The sequence below is a fragment of the Corella eumyota genome, chromosome 1, assembly GCF_963082875.1.
Source record: "Corella eumyota chromosome 1, kaCorEumy4.1, whole genome shotgun sequence".
NCBI lineage: Eukaryota > Metazoa > Chordata > Ascidiacea > Phlebobranchia > Corellidae > Corella > Corella eumyota.
In genome coordinates, this window is record NC_137490.1 from 5,280,527 (window position 1) to 5,295,445 (window position 14,919).

Consider the following 14,919-nt stretch of genomic DNA (forward strand, 5'->3'; position numbering starts at 1 on the left):
CTAGTAGATCAAGTTGTTTATCTAGGCTGGTTCAAAGTAACTAATTTTAGAAAATGCAATTTATTTCAATTCTCATTAATATCAAAAGTGTCAACAGCACAGCAAGCCAGTAGTTTACTTGCAAACGTATGGCTTTTTAATTATTATGTTAGCATGGATAAGCAAGCCTAAGATAGCTAAAAGCTAATAGCCTCTGTCTTAGATAGATACAATACTAATTAATAAAAACCTATACGAAACATACAGTTTTTTCGGTATATCATATTTGTAAAAGGTTAGCAACAGATATTAAGGAAATATAACGCAATAGTAGTCTCACAACATTAAACCATTTTTGATAACAATTTGATTTCTTAGGAATCAGTCGTTTTAAGTTTTTTTTTTCAAGAACAACGTTTATTATTCTGTTAAGCAAGTTCCTAGATTATTGTGGGTATACTTAGTAAAGGCCTAATAAAACCGAGATTAAAAAAACTGTTCAGCAAATGTAAGTCGAAAATTCAGGGCAACTCTATAATTACGACTGCTAATCCGATTTGACCATTTGACGTATATTGAAGTTGCTTAATTTTTAGCAAATAATTTTAACAAGTTGGAATTAGGTTACTCTTATAAAAGGCACATGTTTTTCGTTGCACAGTATTGTTTTACAAGTTGCCAGTTTTCACAGAAACCTATCAAAGTTTGGTTTAGAATTCCAAAGCAATTGGAATTGTAAGGAGGTTAATTCTCGATAGTTTGCTTATTTGCCTGATAAGAAAGTTAAACAGAAAATTGTGTAAGATTGCGGTAATGGAAAATGTAAATTTTTTAAGGTGATTATGGTATATCCAATGCCTGTTAAATCACAATCACGATTTTTTATGTCCATTATTGCGTCGTTAGGTATTGTGTACTAACTTAAAATAGGAATTTTAATATAACTATTTAAATTTCAAGAACGTTACTTTAAATTAGTTTTGAAGTCTATAGAATTTATAAAATTCAAATATTTAATTTTGGAGTACCTAAAACTGTCGAAGTATTCCCACTTTAGAGACCGAGCTTACTTGCAGTCAATCTATCAGCAACTAGTGTTTAGAAAATTGAAAAGATATGTGGCCTCTCCTGGTGAAAATATCAGAACATGTAAGTACTCTTTTATTGGGCAGTATCTTAATATTGTTTTTTTTTTTTAATTTTGTTTTTGTATTGATATAGGTCACAAAATACGGATCATTCTTTGGCCAACTTTGGTACATTTTTGTGTTTTTATATCGGCTTATTGTTGTCATTACAATTGGTGCCCCAGGTAAGCCACAAGTTAACACTTTAAAATTTAGCCTGAGTTCATTATGGTTTTACATTTGTTAGCTAGTAAAGACCGTACCTTATATGTTATACAGAGGTAGGACTAAACCAATTATTAGCAAATCTGTTATATTGTTTTAATAACATATGTGTTTCGAGACGTTAACAACTGTTTTGTGTTTACATCTAGTTTATGGCGATGAACAGTCGCAGTTCCAATGCAGTACAAAGATTGTGGGGTGTCAAAATATGTGTTATGACAATTTTACTAAGATATCGCATATGAGGTTCTGGTCATTTCAGGTATCAGTAATTTTAACTTACTTATTACATTGTTGTTTTGTGTTGCCACATTATAGGTATATTATTACTACATTAGCACTACAAAATCCAGGCTTTCCTAAAAGTTAAAATATCCATTTTTTAATAGAATTTATTTTTAGCTACTTGCTGTGGCGACGCCGACTATTTTGTTTCACCTTTACTCCATACACGTTAACGGGGAAATCGCCAAAGTTAAAGCTTCAGAGGAACAAATGAAACAGTTGGAAGACGGAGGGAATTACAACGTAGTAAGTGTAATATAGGGCGTGAAATCAAAAACGTTAAATTTCACAATGAAAATATATTACGTAATTATAAATAATTCCATTGGAATAGCAATTTTTTGTAAACATTAGGGATATGGACATTTAGATTATGCAAAAATGTATTTTTTATTGCATGACGTTTTTCTGTATAGGACGATTGTACGCTAACTCGTCATGACCTTATGAAGTTTACTACAAAAAAGAAACATCTTGGAAATGTAAAAGTTAAAAAAGTGTACACTGATATGAAACTAGAAGAAGTAAGTAATGTAGAATCTATTATATTCGAAATAATTAATTGTGTTATTTAAAATTATGGTCCCGATATGTGAAATTTACTAAGCTCTATTTATTAGGTTATGTATACGGGCAAACTTCACTTCGCGTATTTTTTCAATATCGTTTTACGACTAGCCATTGAAGGAACATCCCTTTATCTTGGATTTCTATTATTTCGACATCAAAATACAGTGAGTTTAGTTGCATTACCATTTTTAAACATCAAATAAAATCGAAATACATTTTACCAAATTTGAATTAATTTTTTGTTATTTTTTTATAGGTTAACAGTATCTGCAGTGAAGATAATATTTCGTGCTCGCAACACCCCATGCATTTCTTATGGATGGACGTGCCTGGTAAATATAGTTGTGCTGGTCCCGTAGGTTCAAAAGTTTACGATGCGTGTACGCAACATTTTATACCAACACGAGTCAATCCAAATCCTGCTGGATATATTCCCTGCTTCGTATCAAGGCCCTTCGTAAGTTATACACTTGTCTTTAACCTAGCTTACTTAGTTCATAAAGTGCTTTAGCAATCTAAATGTTTTTTTATTTTAAAATTATATTTTTACAGGAAAAAACTGTGTTTTTGCGCTATATGACAATTATGAGCGCACTTTGCTTCATCTTATCAGCCTTGGAACTCTTTGTTATTATTGGAAGAAAATTATTTAAACATAGCATCGAAAAACAAAAGTAAGATACTATAGTATAGTGTTAATTAAAGTTATATTCTAATTTTGTAAAGTATACGAATTTAATTTTGGTTGTTTTTAGCCGAAACCCACGCCACAAAAAGCTGTCTCATCATTCGATTCGCGACGAAGTATTTTTTTCACCGTCCCCTTCGGCTCCTTTAAAATATCACGACGAAGCTCATTTTTATCCAAACTTGGCAGTACCGGTTCGCATTTCAAACAGTAAGTTTTAGTGTTCACGCGAAAAATAATAGGTTTTATTAATTCTTGGTGTACGATATTTATTAAAATTTCAAATAATTTTTTATGATTTAAAGTCTGATAATCTATGCAATAAAAGTGCATCGAAATTAAAGTACTTAATTAACAAAATTAATTAAAAAAAAATATTTTCTTGATAATTAGAAGAATCTCCGAGGGAAAGGAAATCAGAGAAAAAGGGAAACCCCCCAGACGAGGAAAAAGAATTTTCGTCAACTGCTTCGGTTAAAAGCTACGTGTAATATACGACGCACACAAACACAGCATACACAAAATCAAGCAATCCAGAATTAAAACTACGGGCAATATGCTTTCTGTTGTTCAGCAAGGCGCTCAATTTTTATTTAAAATCTTTGTATATTGTAATTTAAATAAAACTCACGCAATACATATTGCAAAATATTCACCCACTGTTACGTTATTGTATGTTTTTTTGTCCAAGTATATTAATGTGTTAGCTGTTAGGTTGTCTTACTTTTTTAGTTCAATGTCGGCAAGTTTTTTTCCGCTGTTTTTTTAATTGAAAAAAAAACCTTTGGGATAACGACTTACTTAAAAACTGGATATCTAGTAAACACATCTGCGTTAATATTGTTATCTTGAAAGTACTGATAACAATTACATAACCGCTATATACTCGCAATCTGTGATTAATCTGTGCCTATTTTTCATACAATGCTAATGTAATGTCGTGTTTAGTCTAATAAAAGAATGCCGTGCTTTATACGATGTGTTTATATTTTAGCACAATGTTTAGTTATCCAGATCTTAAACATTTTTCTTTGGGTAGTAGGAGAATACGAAATCAAATAAATATATTTGTAAAATAAGAGCAACTTGGATTTAATTTTAAAAATAATTGTGAATATTACCAACTATTTTTTTACTCTGAATTTGGCTTTTGAGATAAGTGTAGTAAATATATTAAAATAGATAAATACCATATCATAAAAAACACAATTCGGTTTCTATAGCAACATAAACTTACTTAATTAATTACTAAACAGTTTAAAAATTAGAATCAATAAATTATGAACAATAAAACAAAATATCTTTAAGTGATTAGACAAAATTGTATTGAATAAAACGAAATACACAATAAAGAACTGACATCAGGCTTACATTAAAACAAATGGGGCGTCGTTACATCGATTTTATTGGTATGAATAGTGTCGAATTCTGTAGCTGTACGCCAATTTTGTTTTGTTAAAGCTTGAACCTAATTAACCTAGCGCATACCTTTGCCATTGTTAATTCCGCTTTAAAATCATTTTAAACAATAGGATATAATTAGATATTAGAAAATTTGTCAGGCCTTTAAAACCCAAACTGTACATATACATAAGATAGGCTATAGAAGTTTTAGAATCGTTTGAGAAATTTTAAAAGATTTTATTCTTAAAAAAATTTGCACGAACTTATGAAATGCCTTCCATACCCGGTTTGTCAGTTTGTCTAGGTAAAAAACAGTCAGAAATTTTGACAACAGAGAGTCTAGGAAAGGAGAATTCAAAAGGAAATGTAAGTTATTATTACTAATTAACAGTTTATAATAATTAAATAAAGTTTAATTGTTTGTTAAAAGTAAATAAATAAGAATGCTTGTTGCTCTTATTTAAGTAAAACATAAGTTTTGGTTTCTTTTTTATGATATATGGTTTAAGTTTTATTGAATGTGTTTTTAGTTTTTAACACAACCCTACGAACATGCAATCAAGAAAGCTATTCGCAGCAAGCGGATTTCAAACCTTGAAACTTCGCTGGCCGAAGCAAAATCTAGTGGTTTTATGGCGCATTCAAAAACATGGGCATCAGCACACACTCTGTAAGCACTGCTAATAGTTAAGAAATTACGAAATATGTAAATAAATGGTTTTATTTTTTTGTATATATCTTTATCTTGATTTGGAAAGGTCTACTTCACGACCTCAACATAGAGTAACAACCGTTACCCCGACCCAGTCTTGAGTTGACACCGTTTATAACGCCTTACTTAAGAATGCTACATCATGAGATCAATGGGGATCAAAGCCAGGACCTCATGTATAAGAAGTGTTTTAAACACTACACCACGCTGCTACTACACCACGATTATATTTATTAATGTGAAATTGTTTGTATAGTTTATTAGAATGGAAGGAAGCAGAATCTGGGTTAAAATCAAAAAATGGCATAAATGATTTAAAAGCCTTGACTTTAGCAATTACAGCGTTCAACAAGCTAAAGTTAATAGACGAACATGGATATTTAAAACATGCTAAAGCTTTGGAAAACACTTTGCAGGTAATTAAATTGATTTAAACTTATCAAAAGTTTAAAAAATTGATAAAAAATAAAATATTATTAATGGTGTTATCTATATATACATATAACAAGTATGACTTTAAATTCAGTTTAAAATATTTCAACATTAGGTTATTGATAAACTTCAGCTTGCTATAAAACTGGAAAATTGCGAGTCATTGAAATCTGCACTAGAAGTTTCAGATGACGTCACAAGTCTTGACGGCGAGAATGACTTGAACGAACGCTTTAAAGATTTAGTGACGTCAGCTAAAAATCTGCTCGAAGTTTTAAAAAAGGAAAAAGCTTATGTCGCAGAAAATCCACGATTTCCAAAAGAGGTTTGTGCGCCAATCAGACTAAACCCACAATATTACTTTATTTTATTATTTTTCTCATAGCGATGTTGTTGCACGACTTATGGGTAAACTATTTTTTAATTTACATTGTGTAAAAAAAATTGTTTCGGTGAAAAGTTGACTTGACCCAGGTCTGGTAAAGTTAGGTTATCTATTTTTCGCGGATGAGAACTTTTTAATTTATATCTTTTTATAGGAAATAGAAAAAGCAATTGAATCAAGAGTTGTTATTGATTTAAAAAAGGCACTCACAAGATGGAAGCGAGTCGGATTTTCACGCCAAGATCCAACTTTTCATAACGGAATACGGTAAACTATTAACAAATTTTGATTTAAATTTATACCACTAACACCAATCAAAAAGGTAATTTCTAAGAAATGTTCTTTATAGGGTGATGCGTGAACTATTAGAAAGTCAGCGTGCGGATGTGATAGAGGGGTTACAAAGTAGCCTACAACAACGCAACGTTGAGACACTAAAGCAATTTTTAAATCAAGCGAAAGTGAGTTGAAAACGTTTCTATATATACTAAAGCTAAAGTTAATAGGTGACAGAATAGATTTTCTATGAATAAAATAGTGCGTTAATATGTCTTTTCTAACAGTTTTGTTAAATTTTTAAAAAATATTTGATAGAATGACAACAGTATAAAACAAATAAATTTTAGGAAGTGGAATTGCCAGAGAAGGTAATACGAATATACGAAACAATGGCTTTGCCAACATTGGAAACCACTTACAAGATAGCCGAAGAAATGGTGCTGTGCTTGTTTGAAAGAAAATTCGAGAAACTTCAATTTTTGGTCGAGAAGGACAACGACGTTTTACATTCAATCCAAACGGACGAAGAACCTGTGGAATTTTTTCGCGAGAACAAAAATCCACTTTCCGAGTTTTTAGCAGAATACGGCAGTCTTGAGATTTTAACATCACGTGATGAACTCATCGACGACGTTAGAACGGTAACCTGCTCAATACGCGAGGAATGTAAGTTAATATTTTCCCTCTCTCAATCTATATCACATGGATTCGACTCGCAGAAAAAACAGATTCAAATTTTGGACGACATAGTTTCTAATTTTGTTTCTGAGCTTCAATCTATTGCACACCAATACGGTCATTCTTCTAGTGCTAGTTACAAGTATTCTGAAAGTATAAAATCCAAGTACTTTTTAGAAAACCGACCTATTACTATAAGGGAGTTTATATCAATATTCGTTGTCAACTCCGAATCCTTAACAAAAGCCATCGAAATCGCTAGATCATCGATTCAGGCCTTTACAAATTCGTTTCGAATGACTTTGGAAAACATTACCACATTCTATCGCAAAGAACCTGAAATTCTGAGCTCCAGCGGAATTTTAATTTCAGATTTCACACCGGTTCATGGAGCCGAGGCTATTTTAGAGATAGTCAATCGATATATTGACGTCACGAAATCCCAGAAAACGCTTGGGCTGTTTGCAGAACCGGAGCTGGTTCCTAGAAATTCAGCGGAAATATTGAAAGCTATTTCGAATCTAGAGGGCGCAATATCGACGTTGTGTAATTCAAAGTATTACAGTCCGCCTGACCCTGGATTCGTTGACCTTTGTTACAATCGACCGCAAGAATCAAATATTCTTCTTGCTGTAAATTCGAAAAACGTTGACAAAATAAAACTTGTTTTAAATTCGTTGCAGAGGATTTTTCCCGAAAAATTAATCTTGGAAGACAGAAAGGTGGCTGAGCTTAGGCTGGTGGAACTTCGTCTCCGCCAAGCGGACGAAAATGCCAAACTTAATTCGGCGAAATACGATTTGTGTCAAGCAGTTAACTCGAAATGTGAGAGCGACTTGGTGAGAGCATTACAAAACAATTCACTTTGCAAAATAAACAGGGACGACCCATTACTGCACAAGGCTGAAACAGAATTACAAAAACTAAGGTGTGACAAATCGGCATGTATTGAATATTTAAAGCAAGCTGTTTCAGATAAAAACATCGAGCATCTAGACTCCGGTCTATTTCGTGCCGAAGAACTGGGAATACTGCCAACAGATTCCATCGTCGTGAAAGCGAAACAGGAAAAGGAAAGCATTATTTTTCTACAAAACAGAAGAATGGGCGCACTTAAAGAATTAGGCGATGCCTGTAACTGTATCGATCTTCACAAGCTTCGTTTTGCCCTTGCTCGAGCCAGGGTGTGTTGCATTTCGAACCTTGACCCGGCGTATGTTAAAGCCATGACCATGCTAAAGCGTATTGAGGCTGAATCAGAAAGTATTGCTGTTAACCATGTTAAAAGAATAAACCGACGCATACTTAATGACCAAAAAGACAATTCAAATCCTCTAAGGCTAATTGGTGAATTGCAAGGAAACGCTGAAATGATATTTAACGAAATAATTTCTGAGGAAAGGTATCAAAACATTTGTGGCAATTTAAAAACATTGAATGAATTAAACGTCACAATACCATCTGATATAAGTGCTGAAGCTTTAAGAGCCTTGTCGTTGATACACGACCGACAGGAACAACTTATTAAACTAACAAACGATATGCACAACGCTCTTAACGCGAAGTCTCTGGAAGGTTTAGCCAAAGTGATTTCGTTCGCCGAACAACTTACTCAGGTCTTAGACTTAAACGTTTTAGCTAACGTTAATGAGACTTATGACCTATACGCTACCGTGAAAGAAGTATTCGCATTGGTTGAATTGCAGCACAAACGCGAAGGCGAGCAAAGCAAAAAGAGAGATATCTCTAGCGCTAGACGACAACTGAAAAAAGCAATTTTGGAGAAATCGTGTTCGCGACCACTTCGAGAAGCAGTGGAAGTATTTAAAATGGTTTGCACACCTCGTCAGGATGGTGTCAAAACAAAATCAGGAGAAGTTCTTACCACCAAAAATGTAAATGTACATATTCAATCCCGCAAGCCAGTCATTCCAGACAGCAAACCAATCAGAAGAACTAGAAGCAGTGTAGGTCCGAGGCAACCATCAACCAAAAGAAAAGTTGGACAACAAAATGCTTTAAGTAAATCCAACTCATTTTACATGGAAGGTCGAAGGTCAACTTCACCTCATAAACAACCAAAACAAAATCTAAAAAAGCGGCCTTCCAGTGCATCTCGCGCTACCAGTAAACAGTCTGACTTGACTCCGCTGCGTCTTGTTTATAAGAATGCATGGGAGGACATAGAACAGAAGAACGTTTCGCTTCTTCGTAAGGCCGAGAAAAGTCTTCGAAAGCTGGAAAAGGAAGAAGAAAGTAGAAAGAAAGAAGAGGAAGCAAAGCAAGTTTGGGAGGAAATCCGAAAAGATTTGACAGAAAAATTAAAGCAAGCTATGAAAAGTGGAGACAGGTAAGGAGTGTCGAAATATAATCTAAACTTAAAATCTTTTAAATAACCTATATAAAAGCAATAACATAAAAAATGTATAGTTTGTATTGTCATTTACGTTATTTAAAGCAAAGAAAAACCAAAAGGGTAACAACGTGGCAAGCAAAAGTCCTTAATATGTTTTCTTACTTTAGTTACATAATTAGGGTTTAATATGGTGTATATATTTTTTTATTTACAGAGCTGATATGTGGGAGGCCATTCACGAATTTACTCGATGTTTCGGTTCTGATAATTTAGAGGAAGGCGATCGACTTATACTGAACGATGCACACAAGGCTTTTAATCGTATAACTGCCAACCAGTACAAGTTAAATCTTGAAAACGCTATAAAACAGCGAAACCCAGATAGCCTTGAACACATCTTATATCAGGTTAGTGGTAGGACAGTTGCTATACCTAGCCATTTATACATAATTCTAGCTATTATTCTTTAAATAGCCATATCTATAATTTAAAATCATAAACTTTTTCAGATTGATAATGAATGCGAAGAGTACTTGCCCGAAAATGACGAAGGGAAATTTAAAAGTGAAGTTAAACGAGCTCACCGTCTACTTGAGCACTTAGAAGAGTTTAGTAAACTCAGGTCTTCGGTTGGATCGATGACACGGTCATTGATATCTGAAATTCAGAGCTACCCCTGCCCTCCTGATATTGTAAGAAAAGTGATGTCGGCAACGTATTTGCTATTGGGAGAAGATCAGGCAACAATAAAGGTTGGTTTAAAGTTTTCATGTACTAAAAAATAAACATCTATGGAACTATGTGTTTTATAAATTTGTATTATTTTTGGAAATCCAACACAGAAATAATTTCAACATTTATTTACTGCAGGAATGGAAATCAATTGCTCGCTTAATGAGCAAGGTAGGAAGATTTTCTCTTACTAGGAGAGTTGCTAGTTGCGATGTTTCAACTATCTCCCTCCAAACAGCAAAACAAGCTCGTTCTCACATTACTGGCTTAAGTTTTGACCGAGTATGCCTTATCAATAAAGGAGCAAGCACCTTTTATTCATGGGTAAGCTAGTATGACAAGAGTGGTTATAAATAGTTTAAACTTTTGTTTAAACCGCCATTTAACATGGCGAAAAAACAGTCATGTGAAATTGATACTATAAAAAACGTAATTGTTTTTACTTTATATTAATAGGCTAAATGTACTATCCATGAAGTTATGGGGTGTAATGGAAATAATATCGAAGCTCACCCACCAGATACTCCCAAACCTAAACCAATAAAAGCGGCAGCCAAAAATAGATTCGTACAAAGACTAGCACGTCCAAAAACATGCCAACCTCTGAAGCGTAACTTACCGCAAGTAGAAACACTAACAAAGCACCAAGTTGCAGTGGAAGTAGACGAAGTTGTATCGGACGAGTTTTATCGTCGATTGGCAAGACCGAAATCGGCCGAGCCTGATTACAAACTGCCTCCTAATAAAGTCCCCAAAAAAGTGAATACCGAAACATTGGTTCAACGTTTGGCGAAAGTCAAAACCAGCGACTTTATGAATGGTGACAATATTGAGTGGAGGAAAATAAATAACTTTTTTCCATAACAGATATTGGCATTTTTTGTAAATTAATATTTTTTATAAGACTTCTGATTTATTTATTTATATTGCTCAAAGAGACAATCTTTTAGAATAAATAAATTAAAGTAGTTTTAAAGTAATTTTTCCAAAACACTAAAAAATTTTTTTTAACAATATTACATTTATTCATTAAATAAAAATAATGGCACGTTACCATAAGGAAAATATGTTACAACAAACAAGAATGGGAATATCTCGGAAAAGGTACAGCATCTCTAATGTTATGAATCCCCAGAAAAAAACGCACAAGTCTATCAAACCCCATTCCATACCCACCATGAGGGGCATTACCATATCTTCTTAAGTCTAAATACCACTGATATTTTTCAACGTCCATATTCAGATCATTTATTCGGGTTTCTAGTAAATCTAAGCGGTGTTCGCGTAGACTGCCACCACATAGTTCACCACAATGTGGAAAAATAAGGTCAACTGCTGCTACCTATTATCAACAAAAAAATGGACATGACCACATAATGCCCAAGATCAAAACCTACAATTGACCTGGAATTGAGCTACAAAATTTATTTAATTAAGAATAAAATATCTTATGTTTTTTCTCCCGAAATTTTTTCAATAACTTACAAATGACAACAGCAGCATGGTGTAGTGGTCAGATCACTTCTTACACTACATGAGGTCCTGGGTTCAATCCCCAAAGCTCTTATGCTGTAGTGCCTTAAACAGTATGAACTTCTGCTGAGTCAGCACTTAATCAGCAGCTTAATTATTAGGCAATTATAATCTACAATATCCTTGCAAATGGCAACTCGAGACTAGGTCGGAGTAGTTGATGTTAGTCTATGTTAAGGTCGCGCACTCGACCTTTTACACATCAAGGAGAAAGATATATACAAAAAAAAATAAAAAAGGGTATATTTAAAAAACATATTTTACTTACTGTTTTATTATCAGGATTAGTAAGCATATAAAATGGCTTCACAGTAGCAGGAAAATCAGTTATAAATAATGGTTTGTTTCCACAATATTTGATTAAAAATTCTTCTTGCTCATTATTAAAATCAATACCCCATGATGCTTTGGCTGTCTTTAATTTGACAGAATTGTTTATTAAAATGTCGATTGCATCTGTATATGACATTCTAAAACATTAAATACAATTAAAAAATAATAATAATTACTTAATGTTTACCGGCAGTGTGGTGTAGTGGTTAGAACACTTCCTACACTACATGAGACCCTGGGTTTGATCCCCAGTGATTTTATGCTGAAGCACTCTTAAGTAAGTCCGCTATAAACGATATAAACTCCTGTTTAACCAGCAACTAATTAGCAGCTCAATTATCGGGGAATTATAATCTATAATATGCCAAACTGCCAAAGGCAACTTGAAATTGAGTCGGGGTAACTGATGTTATGCTATGTTTACGTCGCGCATTCAACCTTTCCACTTCAAAGATAAATTTGTATACAAAAAAAATGTCGGTTGTTGTGGAAATTAAAATGGAATCCTATATAACAACACTTGTTTTAAAATTTTACCTAGTATAGGGGGTATTGGTTGTAGCATCAGTTAGCATTTTTGCATATTCTTTGGTGTGAAAATCACCAGTCTCTGCTTCACAAGATTCAAGAGTATCAGCAACACAAAATTTAATGCTTTCTTCCATAATTCTCATTATATCCTCCAATGACTAAGCATAAAATAGTTGTCATATATTAATATAAGAAAACACAAACTAATTACGATTCACAAAAAAATGATTACCTTGGAAAATGCAGTTTCTACTTCTAACATACGAAATTCACTTAAATGATTTCGCGACAATCCTAATTCTCCTCTAAAAGCTGGGTTTAGGGTATAAACCTGTCCTAAACCTATAGCACATGCTTCTAAGTGAAGCTGGCTTGAAGCTGATAAATGAACAGGAGTATTAAAAAAATGTCCAGGATTTTTTTCTTCGGATTTATCAAAATTACTTATATTATCAACACTATCTTGGGTTGACTCCCCGTTATTGAATGACGTGACATTAAACCTTTCACCAGCACATTCACAGTCACTTGAAGTTATAACTGGAGTGTGAATGTGAAGAAACCCATTTTTCTATAATTTAAAATATGTAAATAAAAAGTAGTAAAAAAATATTTTTTAAGTTAATTGTTGGCACCTGAAACTTACCTTTTAAAGTTAAGTCAGTATTTAGGCACAATTAAAATATACTAAGCTATAATTACAGTGATAGTAAAAAAAATAAAAAAAGGTTTAAAAAATTGCACAGTAAGAATAAAATTGCCATGTATGACACAAACAATTGTGATATTCAGCAATTTGGTTAGGCAATATAAATATATAATATACTTATATTTTATGAATATTTTATAAAATTGTAAACATAACAAAACCTGAAAATATTGATGTAGTGACATCTCTAGATTGTTTCGAACACGTAAAACACTTCCAAGTTGCCTCTGTCTTGTTCTCAGATGTGGAAACAATCGTAAATGTTGCATTTCATGATCCTTTTTATATTGAAAAGGGTATTCCTACGATCAGATTCAACACAGAAAATGTTTTGTACTTTTAAAAATATTTTTAACTAATTTACAGCACACTATATTAAGTACACATCAATATGTTGGTTCTATAACAAAAATCCTTTAAAAAAAAGTAAAATACATATATACATCTGGATCACATTGTCCTATTACTGTTATTTCCTTGCAGACCATTTCTATTCCATCCTGATGCAAATTGGTTTCTATAATATTTCCTAGAGCAGCTACACTTGAGCCATATTGTATTTTACTTAAAAAAAATTGGTAGTATTATATATATATATATACAAACAATATAAAATAACATTAAAAATATAAAACCAATGTGTAGTGGCTTTATATTTTAATTTAGCTGACAGTATTTTAACAAATTTGAATTTTTTTTATTAGATAAATCGCCCTTACTAAAAACAACTAAAAACACAAAAATTAGCAATCATCATGTTTACTCAGTGGCGTTACAACTTTTTAAGCAATTTGAACCAGTAAACACTTGTGGACAATTAATTATTTGCCACAAAAATTAAATATTTTTAAATAAAGACCTTTCATATAAATTAGCAGGTAATACAATCTGCAAAGATTGAAAGCTGGAGCCATCATTTACATCAATAAAAACTTTTTGTTTGTGATTTCTAACAGATCTAACCCAGCCCTTAAAAAGTAAGTTAAAGATAAACTTGTTATACAAAATAATCTATTTTTGTCATCTGTTAGCATTTAATTACACTAAAAATAAAAAGTGTAAAAAACTAAATAAATAAACATTTTAATAATAGCAAAATAAAAAAAATATTTGATTATTTTAAAAATTGAATAAAGTTATTTAAAAAAATTAATAACATACGTACTTTTACAAGAGCCTTCGGTGACTTATTTGTTTTACTTAATACATCTTTTATTTTTACATGATCTATCGCAATTTTTTTAGAGAAATATCTTAGAGATCCCAATTTAAACATACTTAAAAATTTAACATATTTTACTAATGTACCAAACAATAACAAAGCACGTTTTGTTCGCACATGTTTGCAGGGTTGTCAGATTATATTTAGAAATATTTCGTTTGTTGTGTCCAATAACATTTAACAAACATATATTATTAATTTATAAAAAATCATTAGTTGTGTGCTTTTTTTAAAATTTAATCGAATTATAATTTTTTTTAAATAATTAAATTAATTCGAAGAGCATTTTTAAATGTAATAGGGGTTTGTATTTGTTATTTTTTTTATACTTTAAAAAAGATTTAATCGTTTTTACTTTTATTAATTAATTTAAATAAATTCTTTGTTTATAACTATCATTTTGTTGGTTTTATGTGGTAATAAATCAACGTAACAAAATACATTTCATTCTTAATGTTGTTGATCCAGATTCCACCGATGCTGTAATTTCATCACATACAGGTTTACGATCAGGCCTCGAGGCAAAAAAACGAAAAGTATTTGTTGTCATATCCACCTATTACTTGCCATGTTATAAGTAGAATTTTATTTGATTAGCTTATATAGTTTTCTATATACTTACAATCTAATGAAAGATTTTATTATATACTCATATATGTAATTGAAGAAAGAAAAATGTATATTATCAACTTTCTAAAGAGTTCTAAACTTTTTTATACAATTATTAACTATTATTCCA

General features: G+C 32.0%; 3 protein-coding genes across 3 annotated transcripts; 2 read left to right on the plus strand and 1 right to left on the minus strand.

Moving 5' to 3' along the window:
* The first annotated feature begins 1,095 nt into the window (after positions 1–1,095).
* LOC145745570 (gap junction beta-1 protein-like) lies at positions 1,096–3,095 on the plus strand. The gene is made up of 9 exons (XM_082563722.1): positions 1,096–1,128; positions 1,201–1,291; positions 1,481–1,593; positions 1,734–1,862; positions 2,033–2,140; positions 2,237–2,350; positions 2,443–2,643; positions 2,739–2,860; positions 2,942–3,095. The coding sequence occupies exons 1-9, from the start codon at positions 1,096–1,098 to the stop codon at positions 3,093–3,095; spliced, it is 1,065 nt and encodes a 354-aa protein (XP_082419848.1).
* A 1,404-nt stretch (positions 3,096–4,499) lies between these two features.
* Positions 4,500–10,896, plus strand: LOC145763875 (uncharacterized). The gene is made up of 11 exons (XM_082575416.1): positions 4,500–4,644; positions 4,809–4,948; positions 5,247–5,406; positions 5,538–5,747; positions 5,962–6,074; positions 6,157–6,268; positions 6,434–9,114; positions 9,335–9,527; positions 9,630–9,872; positions 9,991–10,176; positions 10,309–10,896. Exons 1-11 carry the CDS (start codon positions 4,549–4,551, stop codon positions 10,714–10,716), a joined length of 4,542 nt encoding a protein of 1,513 aa, XP_082431542.1. The 5' UTR covers positions 4,500–4,548; the 3' UTR covers positions 10,717–10,896.
* LOC145763881 (asparaginyl-tRNA synthetase-like) lies at positions 10,778–14,252 on the minus strand. The gene is made up of 8 exons (XM_082575425.1): positions 14,124–14,252; positions 13,818–13,927; positions 13,402–13,522; positions 13,120–13,260; positions 12,482–12,820; positions 12,256–12,407; positions 11,654–11,855; positions 10,778–11,194 (listed from the first exon to the last, which is right to left on the minus strand). The coding sequence occupies exons 1-8, from the start codon at positions 14,232–14,234 to the stop codon at positions 10,922–10,924; spliced, it is 1,449 nt and encodes a 482-aa protein (XP_082431551.1). The 5' UTR covers positions 14,235–14,252; the 3' UTR covers positions 10,778–10,921.
* Positions 14,253–14,919: the final 667 nt, after the last annotated feature.

Excerpts from the sequence above, each read along its gene's own strand:
- LOC145745570 (XM_082563722.1), top strand. The coding sequence starts at position 1,096 with ATGTGGCCTCTCCTGGTGAAAATATCAGAACAT. Across the intron at positions 1,292-1,480 it reads CATTACAATTGGTGCCCCAG|TTTATGGCGATGAACAGTCG; the intron begins GTAAGCCACAAG and ends GTTTACATCTAG. Across the intron at positions 2,644-2,738 it reads GCTTCGTATCAAGGCCCTTC|GAAAAAACTGTGTTTTTGCG; the intron begins GTAAGTTATACA and ends ATATTTTTACAG.
- LOC145763881 (XM_082575425.1), bottom strand. The coding sequence starts at position 14,234 with ATGTTTAAATTGGGATCTCTAAGATATTTCTCTAAAAAAATTGCGATA. Across the intron at positions 13,928-14,123 it reads CACCGAAGGCTCTTGTAAAA|GGCTGGGTTAGATCTGTTAG; the intron begins GTACGTATGTTA and ends TTACTTTTTAAG. Across the intron at positions 11,195-11,653 it reads CTAATCCTGATAATAAAACA|GTAGCAGCAGTTGACCTTAT; the intron begins GTAAGTAAAATA and ends TGTTGATAATAG.
- LOC145763875 (XM_082575416.1), top strand. The coding sequence starts at position 4,549 with ATGCCTTCCATACCCGGTTTGTCAGTTTGTCTAGGTAAAAAACAGTCA. Across the intron at positions 6,269-6,433 it reads AATTTTTAAATCAAGCGAAA|GAAGTGGAATTGCCAGAGAA; the intron begins GTGAGTTGAAAA and ends AATAAATTTTAG. Across the intron at positions 9,528-9,629 it reads TTGAACACATCTTATATCAG|ATTGATAATGAATGCGAAGA; the intron begins GTTAGTGGTAGG and ends AAACTTTTTCAG.